The following is a 27,142-nucleotide window of genomic DNA, read 5'->3' on the forward strand; positions in this document are numbered from 1 at the left end:
AATTCATTTGAGAATGTTTGAGAGTTATATCTGCCATATCCTCGATTTGTCCTTTGTAAGCACAATGATGCCAAACCATCTAGAGTTTGTTTGAGAACATTTGAGAGTTATATCTGCAATGTCCTCGATTTGTCCCTTGTAAGCACAATGATGCCAAACCATCTTAGATCTGCTTCAGTATAAACATCTGAAGGTTAGATCTGCTATTTTTGAGAACGTCTGAGAATCAAATCTGCTATGCCCTCGATTTGTTTCTTGTAAACACAAGAATGCCAAATCATCTTGGATCTGCTTCAGTATAAACATCTGAAGGTTAGATCTGCCGCCTTTGAGAACGTCTGAGAGTCAAATCTGCTATGTCCTCGATTTGTTCCTTGTAAGCACAAGGATGCCAAATCATCTTGGATCTGCTTCAATCTGAAGTCTAGATCTGCTGCCTTTGAGAACGACTGAGAGTCAAATCTGCTATGTCCTCGATTTGTTCCTTGTAAGCACAAGGATACCAAATCATCTTGGATCTGCTTCAATCTGAAGTCTAGATCTGCTGCCTTTGAGAACGTCTGAGAGTCAAATCTGCTATGTCCTCGATTTGTTTCTTGAATACCAAATCATCTTGGATCTGCTTCAGCATAAATGTCTGAAGTCTAGATCTGCTGTCTTCAATTTGTTCCCCATAAGCACAGGGATGCCATGTTGAAATCTTTAATCTTTATTGTCCCCTAGAGGACCGGACCTGTAGGATGAGTATGTGTCTATGCCTAAGTATGCTATGATTGGAATGAGTCGAATGTCCTTAACATGTTATGATGCAAAGTGCTGGGAATATGACCCCTATCTCAGGCGTCATCATTCATTCCTTCATTTGTCTTTCTCAAAATTTTATTCCATAGGCCTTCATCCAATGCTATGATCTACTGAGGATGTCTGTAAGAATTGAATCATCCATTTCTTTTTGGATTGGAAAAGAAATCCCTCGAGTTTCTTCATCTCTTACTTATGCGAATTTCTCGAACAATTGTCCTGTTTTAGTTTCTTGCATTATCTAGAAATTCCAAAGTAATGTGCAAAACTTTGTTTGTGAAAATATTTTAGTTCATCTATCATTATTCCAATGCAACATACTTTAAAAATATCCGGAGATGAGTAAATCTTTGAGAATAATTGGATTTGAATTGTTAATAGTACAGAGGAAATAAGTCCGATAGCATATCTTTAAGAAGAAATAGAATCTAAAGATAGCAAACAAAAAAAAAATCAAATGCTCTAAATATCGCCGCTTGAACCTCCACACATTAGTTCCCCGAAGCCTTTCTTGAGTTCGACATGTGTTTAAAAGATCCACGGTACTTTGTTGATGCTCCAATGTACACTGTGTCTCACTCTGTTAAGTCAAATAAGGTTGCCGTGTGTCCTTCAAAACCTGAGCTGCCCTTTCGGGTTTTCAACTCAAAATCCCTTTGGTCTCAAGGTGCCCTTTGTGGGTTTTCACCCTGGCCTCTCCGTTTTTTTTTTTTTTGAATTCAAGGCGCCCTTTGCGGGTTTTCACCTTGGATTCTTTTCTTTTAGACAAAGTACTTTTTGACTGAGTCTGAGTTCACCGGATTGGGTAGGCTCTTTCCATCCATTTTTGTCAAAATCAATGCACCTCTAGAAAAAGCCTTCTTCACAACGTATGGCCCCTCCCAATTTGGCATCCATTTTCCTCTAAAGTCCTTCTGAATGGGAAGGATTTTCTTTAGCACAAGGTCCCCCTCATGGAATTCCCTCGGGCGAACCTTTTTATTATAAGCTCGCATCATACGCTTCTGATACATCTGACCATGTCGGATAGCCTTCAGCCTCTTTTCCTCAATCAAATTTAGCTGGTCATATCGAGACTGAACCCATTCAGCTTCATCCAACCTTATCTCTGTTAAAATTTGGAGAGAAGGTATTTCTACTTCAATGAAGGTATTTCTACTTCAATAGGTAAAACTGCTTCTATCCCGTAAACTAACGAGAACGGAGTTGCCCCGGTAGAAGTTCTAACAGATGTCCGATATGCTAAGAGTGCAAACGGTAACTTTTCATGCCAGTCTCTATAAGTCTCAATCATCTTTCCCACGACCTTCTTAATATTCTTATTGGCAGCCTCCACTGCCCCATTCATCTTTGGGCGATAGGGTGAAGAGTTGTGATGCTTAATTTTAAACTGGTCGCAAACCTCTGCTATCGTTTTGTTGTTCAAATTCAATGCATTATCGGATATGATTCTCTCAGGCATTCCATACCGACAAATGATTTCCTTCTTCAAAAATCGACTTACAGCTGTCTTAGTAACATTTGCGTACGAAGCAGCCTCTACCCATTTTGTAAAGTAGTCAATAACTACGAAAATAAACCGATGTCCATTCGAAGCTTTCGGCGATATTGGTCCAATGACATCCATGCCCCACATGGAAAATGGCCATGGAGACGTCATGACATGTAAAGGTGAGGGCGGCAAATGAATTTTGTCCCCATAAATCTGACACTTATGGCATTTTTGGCATAATTGATCTGATCTCCTTCCATAGTGGCCCAGTAATAGCCAAACCTCATGATTTGTCTTGCCATTGTGAATCCATTTGCATGCGTACCACATACACCTTCATGGACCTCTTCTAGAATTAGCTTGGCCTCTACGGCATCGACACATCTCAAAAGTACTTGGTCTTTCCTTCTCTTATACAGAATCTCCCCGTCCAAAACATAGTCACAAGCTAATCTTCTCAAAGTTCGTTTGTCATTTTCGGATGCCTGTGCTGGATATTTACGATCTCTTACATATCGCAATATGTCCAGATACCAAGGATTATCATCCTTTTCTTCCTCTTCAAGGTTACAACAGCTGGCTGGCAATTCATAGACACTCATTTGAATCGGTCTCATCTCTTCCTCTTTGTTCGCCTTAATCATTGAAGCCAAGGTTGCTAAAGCATCTGCCATCTGATTTTCATCTCGTGAGAGATAGTTGAAAGTGATATCATCGAACTCTCTTAGTAACCCCAAAACTACCATTCGATAATTGATCACCTTGGGGTCTCTTGTCTCCCATTCACCTCTCAGCTGATAAATTACCAACGCAGAATCTCCATATACTTCTAGGGTTTTTATGCCTCTTTCTATGGCTGCTTGGAGCCCCATGATGCATGCTTCGTATTCAGCCATATTATTTGTACAGTCAAAATCCAACTTGCATGTGAAAGGGTAATGGTGACCATTCGGGGATACTAAGACTGCCCCAATTCTATTTCCGACTGCATTAGAAGCCCCATCAAAATTTAACTTCCATGGAGAATCTTTAGTTGCTGCTATACACATTAACTCCTCATTCGGAAAATCAAAGTTCAATGGCTCATAATCCTCCAAAGCTCTACTGGCCAAGAAGTCTGCCACAGCACTTCCTTTGATAGCCTTTTGACTTACATAGACTATATCAAACTCTGAAAGCAAAATTTGCCATCTAGCCATTCTTCCATTTAAAGCCGTTGATTCCATCATGTATTTTAATGGATCTAATTTCGAGATGAGCCAAGTTGTATGGTATAGCATGTACTGCCTCAATCTTCGTGTGGTCCAAATCAACGCACAGCACAGCTTTTCGATTGATGAATATCTCATTTCACAGTCAGTGAATTTCTTGCTGAGATAATAAATTGCCTTTTCCTTTTTCCTTGACTCGTCATGCTGACCAAGCACGCATCCCATAGAATTGTTGAATACTGACAAGTATAGTATTAACGGTTTATCTGGGCTAGGCGGAGATAACACTGGAGCATTCAACAAATACTGTTTGACTTTCTCAAAAGCATTCTGGCATTCTTCATCCCAAACACCTTGATTGTGCTTTCTGAGGAGACGAAAGATAGGATCACATTTCTCAGTTAATTGTGAAATGAACCGAGCAATGTAATTCAACCTTCCCAAGAATCCTCGAACTTCTTTTTGAGTACATGGTGGAGGCAACTCTCGTATGGCTCTGACCTTGTCTGAGTCAACTTCAATTCCCTTTTCACTGACTACGAAGCCTAACAACTTCCCCGATCTGGCTCCAAAGGTGCACTTCGCTGGATTGAGCTTCAACTGAAATTTTTTTAATCTTAGGAACAATCCTCTCAAAACCTCAATGTGTTCTTTTTCTGTTCGCGACTTGGCAATCATATCATCAACGTATACCTCAATATCCTTATGCATCATGTCGTGAAATAAGTTTACCATGGCTGGTTGGTATGTTGCCCCTGCGTTCTTCAACCCAAATGGCATTACTTTATAACAAAAGGTGCCCCACAATGTTATGAAAGTAGTTTTATCCATATCATCTGGATGCATCTTTATCTGATTGTATCCTGAGAAACCGTCCATGAAGGAGAACAACGAATATCCCGCCGTGTTGTCTACTAAAGTGTCGATGTGTGGCAGAGGAAAATTATCCTTTGGGCTTGCTTTGTTTAGATCTCTGTAATCAACGCACATTCGTACTTTTCCGTCTTTCTTAGAGACTGGTACAATATTAGCTACCCATTCAGAGTACTTCACTTCCTGCAGAAATCCTGCATCAAACTGCTTCTTGACCTCATCTTTTATTTTCAGGACAATGTCTGGTCGCATTCTTCGCAACTTCTGTTGTATCGGTCTACATTCCTGTCTTATCGGAAGACGATGTACTACAAGGTCAGTACTCAATCCGGGCATATCCTGATAAGACCATGCAAAGATATCCTTGAATTCTTGAAGCAACTCAATCAAGCTACGCCTTGTGTTATTAGCAATCAGTGTTCCAATTTTCACCTCCTTCCCTTCCTCTAAGGCTATATTTTCTATTGCCTCTTTTTCATGTGGCATGATTTGTTTCTCCTCCTGTTTTACCATTCTTAATAGATCGAGAGATACGCCACAATCTTGAACATCTTTAAAATCCTGAGACTCCTCTAAACACATGTCTTGCTCACAAGAGAAATCAGGAACGGCAGTATTAGCACTCATATCATTGATATCTAGAGACCTGTGAGGGGTACGAAAGAATATACAAAGAATGAATGAATTTGAGAATGATTGTTTATGTGCTATGAATAAAAGAATAGAAGTTGTTAGAATTTAAAGGAATATTGGTTGATAAAAAATGAGACAATACTCTTTTAAATTGGTAAAAAAGAAATTATGCTTTATTTGAATAATAATAGATGAACATAAGCCTATTCTCACAAATGTAACCTTACTACTCCTAGGCTCTAGAGTAATAAACATGTTTCGGAATTACTCGAAAATTTCTAAAGACTAGGAAGATCTTCCGTGATCAATTGTTTAGAGAGCTCCCGGTTAGTGAGGCGAATACCTCGAGGTTTTCCTGTCCAAACCACTCACTATGTACAACATTGATTTGATGGCTCTTTTCTACCAGCGTCCCTCCTGACTTAAAGGTTTTGGATATAGGTGGGAATATCATCAGTTCCTACTCCACTTCTCCTCCGTTCAAACGCGCCTTCCTTCTTGCTTGACGCTTTTCCATCTCTTGTCTCCTTTGTTTATAGTTTGGCTTAAAGCCCAAACCAAAGCGATCCTTCTTTTCTATCAATTTCTGGACTTGAATCCCTCCTTGCAACTCTAGTCCTTTTTCTGGAAATGCTTTTTTCCCCATCATTGTTTGCAAGGCCATCTTTGTTGCTCTAGATATTTTAGGAAGCGGCACCTTACTTCCCTCTGAAATGAAAGTAGCGTTAACAATTTCCAAGGAACGAAAAGAACACTCGATAGCCTCCTCGTTTGTCTCCACATAAGGGGCTTTACTAGTGAGCTGCTATGATGTCCTCCTTTGCATTGACGGTTATCAAGCGTCCGTCTGTCACTAACTTCAATTTTTGGTACAGTGAAGAAGGCACCGCTCCTGCTGAGTGTATCCATGGCCTCCCCAATAAACAATTATAGGAGGGCTTGATATCCATTACCAAGAAGTCAACTTCGTATGTATTTGGTCCAATTTCCAAAGGGATGTCAATTCGCCCCATTACTTTCCTTTCAGTTCCATCAAAGGCTCTTACCACATTATGACACGTCTTCATGTACGAGCTGTCAATGGGTAATCTATTCAATGTAGATAATGGAAGGACGTTCAAAGCGGACCCATTATCAACAAGTACACTTGGAAGCGTATATCCTTTGCAACGAGTGGTGATGTGCAAAGCCTTAGTTGACCCTATGCCCCCGGGTGGAATTTCATCATCATTGAAGTAGATGAAATTATCAGCATTGATGTTATTTATCAACCGGTCCAACTTATTAACAGATATATCATGAGTGACATATGTCTCGTTGAGTACCTTTAACAACGCTTCTCGATGCACTTTAGAGCTTAGCAGTAAGGCCAAAACCGATATGCGTGCTGGTTGTTTACGCAACTGCTCGACCACACTGTACTCACTATGCTTAAAGAACTTTAGAAATTCCTTAGCTTCCTTTTCCCCTACTGGCTCGTTAACAGTTACTTCACCTTTTTTTCTTAATTTCAACATTCTTGGGTTTTGTGGGCTCTACTCTGATGTCCCCCATGTCATAACGCTTTCCACTCCGCGTATGGGAACCTTCATCTTGTACATCTTTAGATGCACTGGCTATGTTTCCTTCTCCCGGCACCGTCACGCTGTAGTCATAACTCCATGGTACTTTCTTGCTATCTTTGTAAGGGAAAGGAGTAGGTGTAGGGATAATAACCTTGGGCGCTACTGGTGTCCCTATTTCATTATTCCCTGGCAAGGAGATAATGATCCTTGGTCTACTGGTTCTTTGCTGTTCATTTTCCAACACACATACTTGCTTTTCATTAGAGCTACCTTCATAAACCTGTAGCTTTTTGTTGTCCATAAAGCCTTGCACCAAGGCCTTGAATTCCTCGCAATCTTCACGGAACTCACCATAGTCCCACGCATTTTTAAAAGTCAACATACCCCTCTTCATCATCTCCTCCCTGATTACCTTCATAGGCATCCTTATCTCTTCAACGTTGCCCTTTTCCCTTACTTCACCGATTTTACCAATGGCATTTATTCCCTGATTGTCATGATTTGGTAAAGGATTCTCCGTACTTGAGGTATTCTCAAATTTCAAAACCCCATTCTTGATCAACCTTTTCTGACTTTCTTGAATCCAAGACAATTCTCGATTGAGTGCCCGATATTCAAAGATGATACTCACATCGGCATTTGCATCATACCATTTAGGATACGGAGGTTGTAATGGTTTTAAATGGAAAGGGGCTATAGCATGTGCATCATATAGATTTTGATAGAGCTCTCTATACGTTACAGGTATAGGTGTAAATTGCATCCTCTCCTGCCTAGTGTTGGATTCCTTTTGAGAGCCTTGTTGCCCAACTGTGGCTACTTTGGGTGGGCTAACTGTGACTGCTTTTGAATTGAAATCACTTGTATTGTTTACCTCGTTGTCTTTTCTTCTTGGGGCTGATCTTTTGGCTACTTCCCCCTCAATTCTTCCCCCTCTTATGGCATTTTCTATCATTTCTCCTGCCATAACTATGTCCGCAAAACTTTTAGTAGTGCTTCGAATCATATGGGTAATAAATGGGGCTTTCAGAGTATTAATAAATAGCATAGTGGTCTCCTTCTCCAATAGTGGTGGTTGGACCTGCATTGCTACCTCTCTCCACCTCTGTGCATATTGCCTAAAATTCTCATTAGGCTTCTTCTCCATGTTTTGTAAGTTAATCCTGTCAGGGGTCATGTCTGTTACATGACTGTATTGTTGCATGAAGGCTTGTGCAAGATCCCTCCATGAACTTATTCTAGCCCGGCTTAATTGATTGTACCATCTGGCTGCCGCACCTATTAAACTATCTTGAAAACAATAGACCAACAGCTGGTCATTATTTACATACCCCGTCATTCTTCTGCAAAACATTGTGATGTGGGCCTCTGGACAAGTAGTGCCATTGTACTTTTCAAATTCTGGCATTTTGAATTTATGAGGTAACACTAGATTTGGGACCAGACTTAAGTCCTTGGCATCAACCCCATGATTATTGCCAGTGCCTTCCAAAGCCTTGAACTTTTCTTCTAACCATCTGCAGCGTTCATCCAATTGCCTTGCAGCTTCGACCCTCAAATCCTCTTTTTCCACCATATCTAGATCGGGAACAAGAGGATTAGTAAGATTATCACCCATATTAAGTCCTGAACCAATCGGGAAATTCACGTGAACACTAGCATTAATCGGCCCATGTTGAAGCCTCACAGTAGTAGATGGCCTTCTAGGAGGTGCCTCAGTTTGCAATGATACATGCGGCGGTGTAAAACCTGGAGGAGGACCTTCATTTTCCTCTTCAGTGATGGCCATAGGAGCTTTTCCTTTCTCGGTGGCCCTCGATGAATCGAGCCATTTCGGCCATTATATTCCTCTGAGCTTCCATCATTTGCTCCCTCATCTCGTTCTGCATTCTAGCCAACTGTTCTTGCAACTGGTCTTGCATATCCTTTTGCAACTGTTCAAACCTTTGATCCATGTTCTTAGTTTTAGTGCGAGTGCCGTAAGGATGTGTAACTTCCAGTTTTTCTTTTCTACCTTTATAAAGAAACTTTAACTAATTAGGGTTTTTCTATAACCTTGAATGCATATGATATGATGTAATGCAAAATGTATGAATGCAACAAAGGCATCAATCTCGATTCAATCTCATTTAGAAAACTTTATTTAGAAAAAGAATATCTTTACATATAAGTGGATTACAAGTACGCTTTCGCCCTAGTGCCCAAAGTTTTAACTCTACTTAATAAAAGGGCTAGCTCCCTTCCGATGTCTGACGACGTCCCACACATCATGCTTAATACATCGGCTCGTACAGCCAAGTCTTGCACATATTCAGCAACATCTCGAATCTGAGCTATGGCTTCTTCCATGACATGATCCCTTTCTCTAATCTGCCCTCTAGACTGATGAAGCTCTCCCTTCAGATAATTTCCTTGCATCTCGAGTTGCTTGATTTGAAGTTTACCTTCCTGCAATGCTGCTTCCAAATTTTTAACTTTAATCTTTAGCTCTTTTAACTCGACTGTAGAGTCTTGGTTGCGATGCCAACGAAGGGATCTTCCAAGCTCAGTTACTTTAGACTTCAACTCTTTATTTTCTTCTTCCAATGCCAAATTCCGTGATTGCATCTCCTAAAACTTCTTTTCCCAGTACTCAGCTCTAGCCTTTCCTTCTTGGGCCTCTTTCTGCAATTGATCTGAAGACCCTCCTATTTTCGCTCTTCTCAAGGATACCTGTGCCTTTTTGTAGTGTTCCTTCAAGTCATCTCTATCCTCTTCAATTTTCCTCTTTTCCTTTCTTTCTTTTTCAACCTCCATCTTCTGGACATCAATATCTAAACTCAAGTACATCTTTTCTTCTTCAAGCTCTGCTATCCTTTTCTCGAGCTCCAGATTTTTCCTCTCAAATTCTTGTTTCATAATTTCTAACTCCGAGGGCATCACTTGCAGGTATTCCTCCATTGGTCGAGCTCCTTCCATATTTGGCTCAAGAATATTATCATTAATCCTTCTACCTCTCCATTCAACATATTCTGGAGTCGTAGCAGGGCCAATAACTACTCCTTTTAATCGACACGTCTTGTTCCAAGCGCTAGAGATCTCAATCGACCTTTTCTTGTAATCTGCTCCTCTATATGCGAACTCACTTTGAATTAACCCATGAGTTCTTGGCACGAATCGCCTCAAACCGAATCGCCTTAACACGAGCAAGGGGCATAACCAATGGCACCCCAAATTCCCAATAAAGGGACCCAATCGAACCGCCGCAAGCAAGAAAGAATCTCACCAGAATCATCCACGAGCTCTCCACTCAACGTCTTTCGATGAAGATTTTGCAAAGTGCCATCCAATTCTCCTCTGGAACATCAACTTTCCTAGTCAAGTAACTATATCCTTCATGGTGAGTAATCCTCGAAGAAAACCCGACAAACAACCTTATCTATCAACCGAAAATGACTATAGAACCAAGCCAGAAGCAATTGTGCACAACCAACAAACCTGCCTGCACCAGCCTTTCTACATGCGCCTAAAGACCTGAATGTCTCTGCCAAAATTGCAGGGACGGAAGTGACCTTCTTATTGAGTCTATGGAAAAGATCTGTGGTTGCCTCATCCACATATCCCAAAGCCCTAGGGAACACCATCAATCCGTACAAACTTAAGGCAAATACATCTACCCTTTTTGTTTCATCGGGATGCGTTAAAATCAGGCCCTTTAAAGCATCCCATGAAATGCACTTGTACTCACCTTTCTCTTTAATCCTGGCTGTAATCCACGGCTCACTCATCCCTGTAATAGCCATCAATTTCTTCCAAAAGGTTGGGACATTAACAGCTCGAGAATAGATTCTATCCATCTGGAACCTGGGACATCGTAACAAGGCAGTGTACTCCTCTACGGTAGGCACCAAGTCTACTTCCCCGAAAGTGAAGCAACTGTACGCTGGATTCCAAAATTGAGCCAGGGCTCGGAACAAATGCTCATCTATTTGAACATCAAGCAAGTAAGGTAAATCTCCGTAATTACCGTAGAATAACTGTTTAGTCTTGCTGCCCCATTGATCCCAAATCTCCTTAAGCTCTTGAAGATTATTCTGCGTAACACTGATGCGAGTATATTCTGGCAGCTCCGATATATATCCCGCAGCTACACTATCTCCCTTTTCTAACTGAGTTTGCTCAGACCATCTATGGACGTTGGCATTGCCCTCCACTCTATCAAGAAGTCCGTTCTCCATAATAAAACTCTCTAACTTAGAAACTGACCGAAAGTCGATACCTTTTAAATGCGAAATGATATGCAACAAAAGAAAGGAGATAGTTAGTATCACATGATAACAATAAACTCAAAGATAACCTGCAAGGGTAATAATTACAATATAATTCTATCTAGGTTGAGCTCTTACGGTCCTTCTATATGTGGTTTAGTTCTAAAGTTGAGGTACCTGAACCAACAGATTCCTCGATCCTCACCCATTATAGGCTCATTTGAATCGAGTTCAGTTCAGGGGGACACATTTCCCTATGGCTACACGGAGATGAAAATCTCACGAAACCATAGGTACGGATGTATCCCGAAAGTGATCCACTATCCTGCACGGAGGCGAAAACCTCACGAAGGCGTAGCTTCTCACTCCCACTTAGGGGTGTGACCACAACGGTCATGCAAATGCAATGCGTATTAGAATATAGCAACACATGCAATAACACAAACACATGTAATGCAAAGAAGATTAAATTTTAAAATTTTTAATTTCCGACATTAAGACAAGAGGTAATCAATTACACGGCTTGACTCTCTTATTAGTCCCCAGTGGAGTCGCCAAGCTGTCGAAACCATTTTCAAATCGAGTTTTGGAAAATGGGAATCGATTTTTAAAAAAGCAAACGGAGTCGCCACCAATCTTTTAGGTGTGATTGGATCACCTTTAAAACATTTTGTTTTTAAAAAAATCATTAGTTTTGGTCCACGAAATAAAAGAATGGGTTCGGGAGTCGGTTACGTACGAGGAAGGATTAACACCCTCGTAACGCCCAAAAATTGGTACCTAATTGGTTATCAAGTGTCTTTAATGTCGGAAATTTAAAAAATTTTAAAATGTAATCCTCTTTAAAATACTTTGATTTTGAAAATTTGGGTTCACTCGTATCAAAACATTGACTCTAAGTTAACTTTTTGGAAATCCCTATCTCGAAACGACAAATCGCCACATCCAATAAGTTAGGACACAACGCTTTGAAATTCCAAGACAGTTGCTCGTATTTTGAAAATCTTAAAACTTAGAAGGGTACTTGACTATTCAAACTCAACGAGAAAAGTTGCAACCCAATAAGTTAGGGCACTACTTTTCTCAAGCTTTCAAACACCGTATTGCCTTTATAACTTTTGAAAATTTTGGAGCCTTATCTTTTAAAGATGATGCATGGGAAATCGTATTACATTATAAATCATAATAATATATTATTGCACTAGGTAGATAAAAATGAATACTATGATATAAAGAATAATTCATACGAGGTAAAAAAATGCAAACAAGGATATATGTATAACATGTATTGAATATGAATAAACGAAATATACAAACACACGAAATAATATTTAAATGATGCATGATATAAAAACATAAATCAAATAATGTATGGTATACAAATAAAAGAAATATAGTGCATATTATAAAATAGACTTAACACATACATGATACATACAATATAAAACATATGAAAAGAAACTAATATATATATATAAAAAAAATTGATTGTTAACAAAATATACATACAATTGAAAAACAAGACATTTCATAACCATTTTAAAATAGCATTTAATAGATAATATAAAAGAATAATAATTATATGATAATATATTGGTTTAGAAGTATGTAGAGATTTCATAATATAACAATATTAGTTTTAAAAAATAATATATAGTAAATAAATAATTAATTAATAAAATATATAGTGTGAGTTAAAAATATGATTTAATAATAATAATTTTCATTTTTGAAATAATATATACAATATAAATGTAAATAATATAATTGACCATACATGATATACATAACATATATAAAAAATAAATAAATATTATATAATAAAATGTAATATAAATATATAAGAATTATAGTAGATATAATATAAAATAACATGTAAATATATATATAATTAATAAATATATAATATATGTGAAAAATACAATAATATATAAAAATAGTGATAATTTGAGGAAAACAATATATATAATAAGTAATAACAACATATAATTAAAATAACACTCATAATAAAACAATTTTATAATATATAATATAAAAGTAAAATTAAAATAAACAAATAATACAATATATATATATATATATATAGAATAATATAATAAATATAGGACTAAATTTGATGTTTAACAAAATTATAGGGCAGATTCACAAAGCTAAAACTGAATTAAGACCCAATTTGAAACATTTGCGAAATCAGAGGGAGTTATTAGGCAAATAGCCCTATTCCCAAAACGTCACCGTTTCCCCTAATACGATTGTAAATCATTGGGAGGGTCCAATTGAAACAGAATTAAAATGTTAATACCAAATTTCACAATAAATAAAATAGAATTGAAAGTATAAAAATAGCGAGAGGATCAATTGGGCAATTAGCCCAATTCTCAAAAATGCGCGGACCTTCCCCGGGTAATCGGGTCGACGCGCGGATCCTATAGTTGTAAAACGACACCGTTTTAAACAGACTATATAAGTCACATTTCACCCCTAAAAATCATTTTAACATCCGTTTTAAAAAAAAGAGACAAAAAATCCTCTGAAGAGGATTCGGGGGCTGATCCTGGGGCCGCTGAGCTTCTGTCCAGGGATCTCCTCACGCGCTCACGCGCCGCCCTGTACGGTGGTCTGAGGGTTAAAATCCTCGTCCTTCCACAGGTAATCTCTTCCCCCTTCTTAAAAGCTACTACTTTTGCTAAAAAATAATGTACATACATGCATATATTCTAAAAAACACACGGTTAAATCACCTTTTCTTTGAAACTGCTTGTATTCTCTTTTATTTCTGTATGAGTATATGTGCGTGTCCGTAATCGTTACAAGAGTTACAAAGGCTTTTTATAGCCTACTGATTTATTACATAAGGAAAGAAATCTCTGATTTCTTGTCTATGGTATCTTTGACTGATATGCTGAGATTCTTTTAGTTTCCTTTTCTTGCTCTTCGTATCTGCTGCGTTTCCTTTTCTTGCAGGTATCCCAACGATCTCGGCGTTAATGATGGTGCTAAGGCTAGAAGGGAGGCCTGAGATCGCGGTGCTTGGACGATCATGAGAGGGACGGACGCATTGATGGCGCGTCAATCTAGGGAGTTGTACCGACACCCCCGAAGCTTCCAGAAACTGTTACGGCGCGAGAAGATAGTGGGCAGAAACCTTAGGGTTTCTTGCTTGGGGCTGCAACCATTTGGGTCAATTGGGCCTTAGGAAATTTTGGGTTTGTAACGGGTATAGGCATTTTGGGCTAAATGGTGTAATTGGGTCTATTTTGTAATTGTAATGGGTCAAGGGTAATTGTAATGGGTCAAGGGTGTAAATGGGTCAATGTTTGGGCTACTGCAATCGGGTTAGGGTAACGGGTTAGTTTAGGGTTTATTGGATTTGTGTATTTGGGCCTGGGCATTGTAATCTGGACTGTTAAATAAACATTTATTTATTTTTTAATTTTGGTTTTGATTTTAAAGGCCCGGTCAAATTTGGGCCATTACATTTATATTTTATTATCCTTATGTATGTATTATTTGTATGTACCATCAATTTAAATTAATTTGTTACATGTAAAATTATGTTATATATTATTTGTTTTAAATTTCCTTTATAAATATAGTTTTATAAATTATGTATTTTGTACATATAGTTTTTTTTCTCCTTTTTGTGTGTATGATTAGATTTTTTAAAAGATTAGTTACATGAATAATTTATATATTTACTTATCCTTTTTATGTACATTATCAATTTCATGCTACCTTTTACAAATAATTATTCCTAAATATTTATATGTGTGTGTGTGTTTGGTACGTATATCTTATCGTGTATTCCACCATTTTTCATATTTTAAGTTTTCATGTACCTTGTCAATGTTTAAATGAATTTGTGTTTAAAATATTATGCATACGTTTTAATTTAAACTTCATTTTTATAATATCCATTTCAAAAAATATATATATCTAGCCCTAGTTTTTATATATGTGCAAATTTGTCAATCCACGTTTTAGGTGCCATTTTATTCGTCGTTAATTTAGAATGATTTTATGCCATATTGCTTCTAGAGGTGTGCATGGGTCGGCTGCCTGCCTACCAAGGCCCTTAGAAAAATGGGAGGGTTTGGGTAAAATATAGGCCCAAAACGGGCTTGGATAAAAAACGAGGCTGTTTAGAAACGGGCAGACCTCGGTAAGATTTTTTTGGCTCGAGCAGCCTGCCCGCCCGATTTTAATATTAAATTATTTTAAAATTTTTATTTTTAATTTTAAATAACTTTAGTACTTTTACTTTACTTTTTTGTTGTTTTGATGTTATTTTGATATTGTAAAACTTTTGTTATTAATATAATTTAATTCTTAATTTAGTTTTAATTTGTTTCAATTTTTCAATTTTAATATAATTACTTTTTATTATATTTTTAATTTATGTATTATTTTAATAATTATTTTAGTCCCATTATTTATTTATTTTTGTTTTAATATTTGTTTTATGTTTTAAATGTATTTGATTTATTATATTTTAAAGTTTTTATTTAATAAAAAAGCAAAAAAATTAATATAATCGGGCGGATACGAGCAGAGCTCAGGCCTACCATTTTTTTCTCGGGCCGAGCTTGGATAAATTTTCAGGCCCATATTCTGGCCCGGCCCGGCCCAAGCACACCTCTAATTGCTTCTTCGATTTGCATTTTGTTTCGTGTATCTAGTAGTAATCATTTTATTGTGTCATGTACGTTATCGTTGCATATTATTTATTCATTGTTTCATATCGTCATGTTAATTATTCTCCATGCGTTGTTGTAATTGGATTACATTTTTAGGTTCGCTATATGTAATTATTAGTTTGTTAGTTGATCACATCTCATATATGTCAATTACCCCATCTCATCGTTTTCATTCGATTTTTGAAATGTGGTTTTATAAAATCCGAATTTCATGATTAATTCCATTTTATTAATGCGCTTTAAGCTAGTTTCACATTTAAAAAAAAAAACTCTTTAAAATGAAGACGAGATTCGATATTTGGCAATTCGCAGAATCGTGCCCTAACGTGTTGGGTTGCAATTTCGCGATTGCTCGAAATAATCGAATATCACTTCAAATTTCACTCATATCTTTTAAAATCCCTTAAACGAAGACGAGATTTGATGTTTGGCAATTCGCGGAATCGTGCCCTAACGTGTTGGGTTGCAATTTCGCATTTGCTCAAAATAATCGAATATCACTTCAAAATTCCACTCATGTCTTCTAAAAATCTTTTAAAACAAAGGCGATACTCGGTGTTTGATAATTCGGGAATCATGCCCTATCGTGCTGGGTTGTGATTTCTCATTTGCTCAAAACAATCGAATATTCCTTTAGGTTTTCACTCATGTTTATTAAAAAATTTTCAAAACGAAGGCGACGTTCAATGTTTGGCAATTTGAGAATCGAGCCCTATCGTGCTGGGTTGCGCTTTTTCATTTGCTCAAAACAATCAAAGATCCCTTCGGAATTTCACTCGTATTTTCTAAGGTGAGGCAATGTTCGATGTTCGGAAATTCGAGAAATCGTGCCCTACTGTGCTGGTTTTCGGTTTTTCGTTGGACCGAATAGTTGGGCATCCTTTTGTCAAGTTCAAATTGTAAACTTTTGGATATCGAAACAAGAAAGTTTTGGCAACCAACTCGGGTTATTCAAATGTTATTAAAAAAAGAACCACATTTCAAAAACATTTTTAATTTTAGACATAAGGACAGTATTTAATTGATTTGGTACCAATTTTGGGCGTAGTGAGGGTGCTAATCCTTCCTCATACGTAACCGACTCTCGAGCCCATTTTCTCATATTTTCGTAGACCAGAATCGTTGTTTTAGTAAACTAAAAATGTTTTATTCTTAGGTGATCCGATCACACCAAAACAAAAGATCGGTGGCGACTCCATGCATTTGTTTTTCAAAAGTCGATTACCCCTTTTTTTTTAAATTTAAAATTTTTAAACCGAGGATGGTTTAAACAATTATTATTTACGTTATTATTATTACTTATTATTTTACTATAGTTACGATATATTATCATTATCATTATTATTATTTTACTTTTGTAACTTAATATATTAGTATTGTTACTTTTATTCTCATCGTCGTCATTAATATTATTACTATTAATGTATGTTTTTATTATATATGTATATATATGTATATATATTTATATATAATATTTTATTTACTTTATTTTAATATTATTATTATATTATATTTGCTTTTGTATTTCATTATTATTGCTAGTATTATTATCATTATATCATTATTATTAACATATATATATACATGTGTATTTTTATGTACATATTAGTTTTTTCTACTATTATTACAAATATATTATTTCGTGATTATATTATTAGAACATTATTTTTATTATCATTTTCTTTATTGTGAATATTATTGTTATTTTTATTCTAATATGGCATTTTAATATTTGTCATTAATTGTATCATCGTTCGCATTATTTACAAATTCCTATTGCATATGATATTTTTTTTTATGTTTTTAATAAATAAGGCAACGTATCGATTTCAACACTAAATCACCGGTTTCATCGCTATGTTGGGTGGATATCATTGGCTCGTGTTAAAAACGAGACGTCCTTCTAAAAAACCAAAAATTTCTAATTCTCGTATTTCAAACGGATCGCGATTAAATATTAAATTAAACTTGTATTCTTGAGAATTAAGACAACGCGTGTTTAACAAGATACCAATTTTGGGCGTCGCGAGGGTGCTAATACATTCCTCGCGTGTAACCGACTCCCGAACCCTATTTTCCTCTGAATTTTTCGCGTAAACCCAAATTCGGCCTTCATTTTTGTTCAAAAATAAATTTTTTTAAAAAAAGAGGATTTATTAGGTGCCCGATCACACCTAGAAAAAGATCGGTGGTGACTTCTTTTCTTTTTAAAACCGAAATTCCATTTTCAAATGTTCAAATAATCGCCTCAACTAGCGACCAAAGCGAAATTTACACGTCGCTACACAGTATAACCGAAAGAAATAAAGAAACTTATGATAGTCTCCTAAGAAATCAACTGGGATTCTTCAATCTTGACGGAAATCTAATTTAGAATCGGCTTCAATGGTGTTTTTCGAGTTATTTTCTTGAAAATTCTATAATGGCTCCCTTCTATCTTTTTATTTTTTTGTCATATATATGTCTTAGAATGCCTAAAAAAACCTAAAAATCATGATTTTTTGCTATTCAGAGTGCAAATCCGCGCAATCGACACGACCTACCATACGCTCGTATGGTAGCTCATGTGGGTCATATGGTCCTGTGAAATGGGCCTGCTCGTATAGGTCCTATAGCTTGCTTTGATTTTTTAGTTTTTACTCGTTTTTCGCTCATTTTTCTCCCAAATGCTCTATTAGGCATCAAAACATAAATTTAAAGTATTAGGAGTATAAAATTCACAATTAACGTCAAATTATCACCTAAAAACGCATTAAAAATGAGGTTAAAACATATTACTTTTAATACTTATCAATACTTTAAAAAGCTAATTGATGTAATTCTTTTATTTAAAGTAATTTATATTTGAGTATAGATAATAAATGAAAAGAAAAGTTATCTATAAATAATAAAACCATCTCCTTTGATAGCCATTAGGAGTAAATAGGGTAGTTTAGGTATTATAAAAATTAGTAGAAGTAATTTAGGTATTAAAACTTAATAAAGACAATTTAGTATTTTGAAAAAGAATTAATTTTTATAATTTTTAAATTTTATTTTTGCATTTAAGTTACTTGTTTTTTTTTATTTTGCTACTTAATGTTCAAATATATTTTTTAACAAATTTTAAATTTTATTTTTCTATTTTAATTATTTGTGATTAATTTCTACTTAATGATTAAATAATTCATTTATGTCTATTTATCCTCAAAAGTAGAGGGTTTAAATTTCTGAAAAAATAGGAGGATTAAAGTATATTTTAGCCTTCAAATTTATACTCCATAATTTGAGATAAACGAATAATCAACCTAACGCGAAGCATGAAAATTATTTTAATTTTCATTGAAAGAATGTTAAAATGTGAATTTGGTTAGACATTTTATAATTAATTTAAATATTAATTTTGTTTGAGATGATGAGATAAGTGGATGAGTTTTTGTTGGTCCCAAAAATTAGTCAATCAATATGACAATAACAAGGGGTGAAATTAAAAATCCTTTAAGAGTCGAAATTAAATTGTAATTTTTACAATAGAAAAATATAATTTTATTATTTTAATAGACTATATTTTTATAATTTTAAAAGATTAAATTAAATTTTTATATTTTAGGTTTAATCAAAGTGCAATTTTATCTTTACTAATTTAAAATTTAAAAAATTTTAAAAATCATATGAAAAAATTTGCTATTCTCCCTTGTTTCGCTATTGACAATGACTCACATTAATTAACACTACTGATTTTAAGCTAATGAAATCTTTCAGTTCACTCAAATTGCACAACAAATCAATCATGTTTATTTGAAGATTCATTTCGATATTTTCAAAATTCAAATACACGATTTCTTTTTAAAAATTTAATGTAATTTACTATTGGATATAAAAACACCTATATTTTTAAAGTTTATTTTAACACTCATTGATATTATCTTAAATAATTTATTTTTATTTAAAAGCTCAAATTTTAAAATCCGATTAAGTTCCTGACTTTGATATCTATCTGCTTGCACCAACCAGACATCGGAAGAAGGCACCAAACCCATTAATTAAACATGCATTTTGGAAGGAAGGAACAGCCATTAGTTATGTATTATCACATTTGGACCCCTTATTTCTTTCTCTTTTATGGTTCCAGCTGTTTACAACTTCGATTCACTCAATGTCCCGAGGGAAACACATTGCACGAAGCTTCCAAACAACCCCTCTCTACTCTGTTTCACCAAATCCTTCCCCCCTGTATAACCACCCTCTATCACTCCCCCATTTCAAACATCAGTAATCTAAATTACAATACAAACCCACCAAAATAATGACCACTTCGTTGCTTCTATCTCTTTTATTCAGCTTTGTAATACTTGCTTCAGCTGCCAACTTTAACCAAGACATCGATGTTACTTGGGGTGATGGCAGGGGCAAGATTCTCGAAAACGGCAACCTTCTCACTCTCACCCTCGACAAATTCTCCGGCTCTGGTTTTCAATCCAAGAACCAATATCTGTTTGGGAAAATTGATATGAACATTAAGCTGGTCCCAGGCAACTCTGCTGGCACTGTTACCACTTACTATGTAAGTTTTATCATCATACTTGTCTCTTATTTATATTACAACTCCGTGCTGATATGTGGGGTGACAATTGCAGCTTCGTTCGGAAGGGTCAACATGGGATGAAATCGACTTCGAGTTCTTGGGGAACCTAAGCGGAGACCCATACATAGTCCACACCAATGTATATACACAAGGCAAAGGTGACAAAGAGCAACAGTTCTACCTTTGGTTCGATCCCACCAAAGACTTCCACACCTACTCCCTTCTTTGGAACCCTCAACGTATTATGTATGTCTTCTTTTACAGCCACCCCCCCTTCCTTTTTAATTTTACAGTTTCGATTATTTTCATTATGTTTAATTGTGATTCTTTTGAATGTTCACAGCTTCGCTGTTGATGGGACTCCGATCAGAGAGTTCAAGAACTTGGAAACGACGGGCGTTGCGTTCCCAAAGAGCCAGCCGATGAGTGTGTATTCGAGTCTTTGGAACGCCGATGATTGGGCCACTCGAGGTGGTCTTGTTAAGACAGATTGGAGCAAAGCTCCTTTCACTGCTGCTTACAGGAATTACAAGGCTGATGCATGTGTCTGGTCCTCCGGGAAATCATCATGTTCCTCCACCTCGCCCTTTCAAAATTCATGGCTATCGCAAGAACTGGATATAACGAGCCAAGAAAGGCTGAAATGGGTTCAGAAAAATTACATGATTTACAATTACTGCACTGACACCAAGCGATTCCCTCAGGGACTTCCTAAAGAATGCACTGCTCCTTAACAGGGATTTTAATTTAATTTGTTATACCAGAGATTTTATTGATTAAATTGTGGTTAAAGACAGTTATTTGGAGAAAATTTTCTCCATTTGTAATGTATAATATAAGCTCAATAATAATTATTTAATATCATTTCAACACATTATTTTAATAATATTTTTACCAAAATCTTAAACTTTGGATCTTAAAACTTAAATCTTGGACATTAAATTTGGACATTAAATATTGAACTCTAAACTCTAAAACCATAAATTTTAAATTCTAAATTTTTATTTTCAAACCTTAGACCCTAGATTCAAAATTCAAGATTAAAGATTAAGAGTTTAGAGTTTAAATTTTAATTTAAAAATTATCAAAATGATATGTCAATAATAATAAAAATATTAAAATGACATTAAATAATTGATAATAATTATAAAATGATGTGACGTCTTTATTTTATATAAATTTTTCGGTAAATGTTATATTTTTAAAATGTTATATTTTTAAATATTATATTAGAACTTTTGACATAATTTATTAATTTTTATTAAAAGTCAACACATCTGACTTGCATAGAATACGGAAATCTCTATACTGCAATAATATAAGCTCAAAATTTAATTATTTTATACAAAGAAAATTGCATTTTAAATGCAAATTTAAGTGGGCAATATATATATATATATATATATTCGAATTGGACTGTGTATGATAATGGAAACTTTTAAAGTGGACCAATTATATTATATTACTATATTGTGATATTTTGCCAATGATTTGTTCATGTATTGTGTGCCAGCCGACTTGATGTTGGTGGAATATACATACATCCATTCCAAACAAGTCCTCGGTAGGACATTCCACAGCATTATTTTATAGGGATTTAGGTAGATCTCATCCCACCGTTCAAAAATTGAAAAGGTTTAAGTAAGAAAAAAAAAATGATGTTTGTTTTTTAATCGGGTCAAATTTTGGATAAGTTTTTCTTAACTCGAGCTTAGTTCGAATTTGTAAAAAAAAAATTTTTTTGCTTTTTGTTGTTGTTTTCACTACTTTTGCTGCTATTTTATTATTGTTTTGGTGTCATCTCACTATTATAATATTACTATTTTATTATTATTTAGATATTATATAACTCTTATTATATAGTTACTTTTGCTACTATTTCTAGATGTATTTGTTTGCTAAGTTGCACCTATATTAGTGTTATTTAAGTATAAATAATTTTTAATTTATTTTTAATTTGTTGGAAAATATTTATTTTAATGTTTTTAGTATATTATATTTTTAAATTTATTTTATATGAAATTAATAATATAAAAAATTAATACAGACGAGTCGGGCTCAAGTTTTAACATTTTTATCGGACCAAGCTTGGACAAAATATTAAGCCCATTTTTGGGCGAACCGAACTCAGGCCTAGAAAACACACCTAAAATTCTATTGAGACTGACCAGACACAATCCATGATCACCTGTACATTTAGAAGCTCAAAATTATTTAAATTAATATAAGCTTGATAATTATTTTAGAAAGTGACGCGACAAGACAATAATAAAAAGTATTTGAAGTATGAAAAAATGAAAAAAAAATATTGATGTAGTTGTAAAATATTTAAGATATTGTTGAAATGGATAACCATAAAAAAATTTGGTTTCAAATAGCGTTAGACTATTAACTCAACCCTTAAATAGTATTGGCTTAAAGATACAAAAAATCCTCAAACTTTTTCAAAAAAAGCAATTAAGCCCATACCTTTTTTTACACTCGATTGGGTACTTGAATTTTTAAAATACATAAAAAATACCCTCAAACTTAAAAAAAAACAATTAAACCCATGCTTTTATTAAAAATTAGAAAAACAATATTTAAAATTAGAAAAAATTATAAAATTTTATAAAGTCGTAAGAAAATTATAAAAAAGTAAAGAAATATAAATTTTAGTAAAAAATTTTATAAAATTATCGTACCAAAAGAAACATTTTATAATTTTTCTATAACTTTTATGGATTTTTATTTTTTATTATTTTTCATCACATGTCACACTGTGTTGTGACACGTGATGACTTTAATTGAAAAAACTAGGGGTCGTTAACTTTAACGATCAACAGTTAAAGTTTATTGTTAAAGGGATTTTTTGATGTATTTTATAATTTTTTTTATGATTACTATAAAATTTTACAATTTTTTTATTTTTACGATTTTATTAAAATTTAATATTTTTTAAATTTTTTCTAATTTTAATAAGAGCAGTGGCTTAATTGCTTTTGAAAAACTTTAAGGGTCGTTTTAATGTATTTTGAAAGTTCAAGTACCCAATTGATTGAAAAAAAAAGTAGGGGCTTAATTACTTTTTTTAAAGAAGTTTGAGGGTCTTTTTTATTTATTTTAAAAGTTTAAGTGCTCAATTGAGCGCAAAAAAAAATATTAAATTACTTTTTTAAAAAATTTGAAAATTTTTACACAATTAAGTGAGTAGTATATTATAAATTATTGTTATATTATGAACATTGTAGCTAGTGGGAAACACAAAATTCAAACGTGATGCATAATGTAAATCTATGGTTTTAAAAATTAAAGTGGGAAAACATGTGTCCTTGTCTATTAATTTAGATTGTAGTAGTAGTAGGTAAAGCTGCATGATTGAGATTTGCACATCTCTAGTCTATCTTTGTATATAATATATTATAATATATACTATAAACTTACGTTATAAATGAGCTTAATGCCAATCTTTTAATAATATTATCATGTGTATCTATTAAAGATAGGTTCACTTTCATACAAATTTTCCTACAAGAAAAATCTGTTTGAAAGTAACATAAAGTTGTATAAATTTATTCGGAAATTTTTGTTTAGTGTAATTATATATGATGGGGTAAATTACGAGGTTCAGATTGAAGATGGTTATGACTTTGACTGTGATTAGAGTTATCTTTAGGGGCATCATCATGCATAGTGTTTTGACGGGGAAAGTAATTTCTAATTATGGAAGCTTAGTTAACTTTAGCCTATAAGTCCCCCTCTAACATTGCACCCATTTCCTTCACAATTTCATCGTCAAACCCATTATTACATTTGATACTACTTTCCACCCAAACAAACACAATTTACAGCTTCTTAAGTTATTTAATCACAACGAAGCAATGGTTTCTTCCATTTTCAGAACAAATTATCTTCCTTTGCAGCAACACCAAGATGGATATAATCCCATTTATCGCAAGGTGTGTCTTGTTGGCCAAGTTTTCATTAGTTTTACATTGATGAACACTCACAGTGTGTACTGATATTATTGCAGTTTCGATCCAATGGAGTTGCAGTAGCACAGCTGGAAACGGGGAATGCTAATAATGAAAGGAACACCATGGCTAAACGAGGCCAACAAGCAACACAAATCAAAAGGTTACTTAACTTCTCAGGAGAAAAACCATCTACTCCACTTCTTGATACCATAAACCATCCCATTGATACGAAGAATCTTTCCATCCAGGTAAATAATTAATTACTATACTATTAGCTATAACTATGTGATGTACGAAGCAGAAAACAATGTATTTACTCATTTAACACTATAGGAGCTTGGGAAGTTAGCTGATGAACTACGAGAAGAGGTGGTTTATACAGTGTCAAACACTGGTGGGCATCTCAGTGCAAGCCTTGGGGTGGCTGAACTAACAGTGGCACTTCACCATGTTTTCGATACTCCTAAGGATAAGATTATTTGGGATGTTGGGCATCAGGTAATAATGTTATGTTGTCTATTGTCATATACAGTTAGCTCCATTGATGTATGATGGGTTATTCATTATTGACATACTGAATTTCGGTGTTTGCAGTCCTATCCGCATAAGATTTTAACTGGTAGAAGATCCAGAATGCATTCGATTCGACAGACATGCGGTTTAGCAGGGTTTCCGAAAAGGGAAGAGAGCATTCATGATGCCTTTGGAACTGGACATAGTTCCACTAGCATTTCTGCTGGATTAGGTACTTGTTCGAAGCTCTTCGTCATTGTTCAGAATAGTATTCGTTATTACATCTGCAACCACAGTAAATGCAAGTTAACGTAAGCTGATAATGGTGGGATGCTTTATTTCCATTTTTGTAGGGATGGCAGTTGGGAGAGATTTGTTAGGGAAGAACAATCATGTAATTGCAGTAATAGGTGATGGAGCAATGACTGCTGGAATGGCTTATGAAGCACTCAACAACGCTGGTTATCTTGACACTAATCTCATCATCATCTTGAATGACAACAAGCAAGTTTCGTTGCCGACTGCCACAATCGACGGTCCAGCTCCACCAGTTGGAGCTCTTAGCAAAGCTTTAACAAAGCTGCAATCAAGCAGGGAGTTTCGTCAACTTCGCGAAGCTGCAAAGGTGTCTAAATTTGGCTATGCGAACCTAAATACTTCACTATGATAACTAGGCAAACTGGTCTTATTTAAGTTGTTTTGACATATTGACAGGGTATCACAAAGCAAATAGGTGGACAGACACATGAAATCGCTGCCAAATTCGATTCCCACATGAGAGGAGTTGTTGGTGGTTCAGGGGCTAGCCTATTCGAAGAGCTAGGACTATACTACATGGGACCAGTGGATGGCCATAATGTAGAAGACCTTGTTATTGTGTTAAATGAAGTTAGATCAATGCCAGCCCCAGGGCCTGTTCTCATTCATGTCATTACCGAGAAGGGAAAAGGTTATGCCCCTGCTGAGATTGCACCTGATAAAATGCATGGTAATTACAATTCGGCACTACCTAAGCGGACTCGAAGTAAATTTCGTCCTAGTAGTGTTTAACACGGGTGTTTTACTTCTTCGTGTAGGGGTTGTGAAATTCGATCCCCAGTCCGGGAAACAAATGAAGAACAAGTCAGCAACACGATCGTATACTCAGTACTTTGCAGAGTCCTTAATAGCTGAAGCAGATGAAGATGATAAAATAGTGGGAATCCATGCCGCCATGAGTGGAGGAACTGGACTTAATTTATTCCAAAAACAATTCCCAGACCGGTGTTTCGATGTCGGTATAGCCGAACAACATGCTGTTACTTTTGCTGCTGGTCTAGCTTCTGAAGGGCTCAAACCATTTTGTGCCATTTACTCTTCATTCCTACAAAGAGGATTTGATCAGGTAATTCCAAGTTATAAGCTAACTTCAAAGTAATGATGTGATCGGAATCTGATAATAACAAAGAGTTCATTGATTGCAGGTTGCCCATGATGTTGATCTTCAAAAGCTACCAGTAAGATTTGCAATAGACAGGGCTGGCTTGGTTGGTGCAGATGGACCAACACATTGCGGCGCGTTCGACACTACTTTTTTGGCATGTTTGCCTAATATGGTGGTAATGGCACCTTCGAACGAAACTGAGCTCATGCACATGGTGGCCACGGCAGCCGCCATCGATGATCGTCCTAGCTGCTTTAGGTACCCTAGGGGCAATGGCATTGGCTCCATTCTCCCACCAAACAACAAAGGAACACCATTACAGGTACATCAATTTTATCCTACTACATCTCTTTAGTTGAAAACAGTCATACGTTGTTAACTAGAAATTCAAAAATGTTCAGATTGGGAAGGGAAGAGTACTAAGAGAAGGAAGTGGCAGGGTGGCGATTTTAGGGTATGGAACAATCGTACAAAGTTGTATGAAAGCAGCAGAGCAACTACAAATGCTCGGCATCTCCACAACGGTGGCGGATGCTCGTTTTTGTAAGCCAATTGACGGAGATTTATTAAGACAACTATCTCGAGAACATGAGATATTGATCACGGCGGAAGAAGGATCAATCGGAGGGTTTAGCACCCACGTCTCTCATTTCTTGTGCTTGAACGGACTACTAGATGGCAAGCTTAAGGTAACACTATCATCCATTAATGTACAGTTAGTGATAACATAGGTTAATATCTAAGCTAGTAATGAAAATTGAAGATTTTGTATGATTATGGTTCTAACATCAATGTTAAATGGTGCAGTGGAGGCCAATGGTGCTACCAGATAGATACATTGACCATGGATCTCAAAGTGATCAAATTAAAGAGGCAGGGCTGAGCTCAAAGCATATCGGCGCCACAGTTTTATCACTACTAGGACAAACCAGGGGAGATATGTAAAAGAAAATGTATAATATAAGGCAATTAGAGTTCGATTCATAGGTACACCTGTATGATAGTTTAGTGTATGTGTGTGGTAGGTTTACCTGTGCGTGTAAGTGAATGTTTGAGATGATTGTATTGCATTAATATATACACGTGGCTAAAATGTATTTGCATTAATTTCACATTTACTAATTCAAAATTTAAAAAATTTTAAAGGGTATAAATGAAAATTTTTTT

General features: G+C 35.3%; 2 protein-coding genes and 1 pseudogene across 2 annotated transcripts; 2 read left to right on the top strand and 1 right to left on the bottom strand.

Annotated features, from left to right (window-relative positions):
• Positions 1-1,562: 1,562 nt before the first annotated feature.
• On the bottom strand, positions 1,563-4,494 carry LOC128296564 (uncharacterized; annotated as a pseudogene).
• A 15,089-nt stretch (positions 4,495-19,583) lies between these two features.
• On the top strand, positions 19,584-20,955 carry LOC108468843 (xyloglucan endotransglucosylase/hydrolase protein 22-like). The gene is made up of 3 exons (XM_017769702.2): positions 19,584-20,062; positions 20,136-20,329; positions 20,427-20,955. The coding sequence occupies exons 1-3, from the start codon at positions 19,805-19,807 to the stop codon at positions 20,815-20,817; spliced, it is 843 nt and encodes a 280-aa protein (XP_017625191.1). The 5' UTR covers positions 19,584-19,804; the 3' UTR covers positions 20,818-20,955.
• Positions 20,956-23,612: 2,657 nt separating this feature from the next.
• Positions 23,613-27,082, top strand: LOC108468556 (probable 1-deoxy-D-xylulose-5-phosphate synthase 2, chloroplastic). The gene is made up of 10 exons (XM_017769436.2): positions 23,613-24,021; positions 24,096-24,287; positions 24,373-24,537; positions 24,634-24,784; positions 24,906-25,177; positions 25,267-25,540; positions 25,629-25,936; positions 26,016-26,297; positions 26,377-26,664; positions 26,783-27,082. The coding sequence occupies exons 1-10, from the start codon at positions 23,944-23,946 to the stop codon at positions 26,918-26,920; spliced, it is 2,148 nt and encodes a 715-aa protein (XP_017624925.1). The 5' UTR covers positions 23,613-23,943; the 3' UTR covers positions 26,921-27,082.
• The last annotated feature ends 60 nt before the right edge of the window (positions 27,083-27,142 follow it).

Source organism: Gossypium arboreum, chromosome 8 (assembly GCF_025698485.1).
Source record: "Gossypium arboreum isolate Shixiya-1 chromosome 8, ASM2569848v2, whole genome shotgun sequence".
Classification (NCBI taxonomy): Eukaryota; Viridiplantae; Streptophyta; class Magnoliopsida; order Malvales; family Malvaceae; genus Gossypium; species Gossypium arboreum.

Coding starts and splice junctions, on each gene's coding strand:
- LOC108468843 (XM_017769702.2), top strand. CDS start 19,805: ATGACCACTTCGTTGCTTCTATCTCTTTTATTCAGCTTTGTAATACTT. Junction 20,063..20,135: donor GCACTGTTACCACTTACTAT/GTAAGTTTTATC, acceptor TGACAATTGCAG/CTTCGTTCGGAAGGGTCAAC. Junction 20,330..20,426: donor TGGAACCCTCAACGTATTAT/GTATGTCTTCTT, acceptor GAATGTTCACAG/CTTCGCTGTTGATGGGACTC.
- LOC108468556 (XM_017769436.2), top strand. CDS start 23,944: ATGGTTTCTTCCATTTTCAGAACAAATTATCTTCCTTTGCAGCAACAC. Junction 24,785..24,905: donor TAGCATTTCTGCTGGATTAG/GTACTTGTTCGA, acceptor CCATTTTTGTAG/GGATGGCAGTTGGGAGAGAT. Junction 25,541..25,628: donor TGCACCTGATAAAATGCATG/GTAATTACAATT, acceptor TTCTTCGTGTAG/GGGTTGTGAAATTCGATCCC.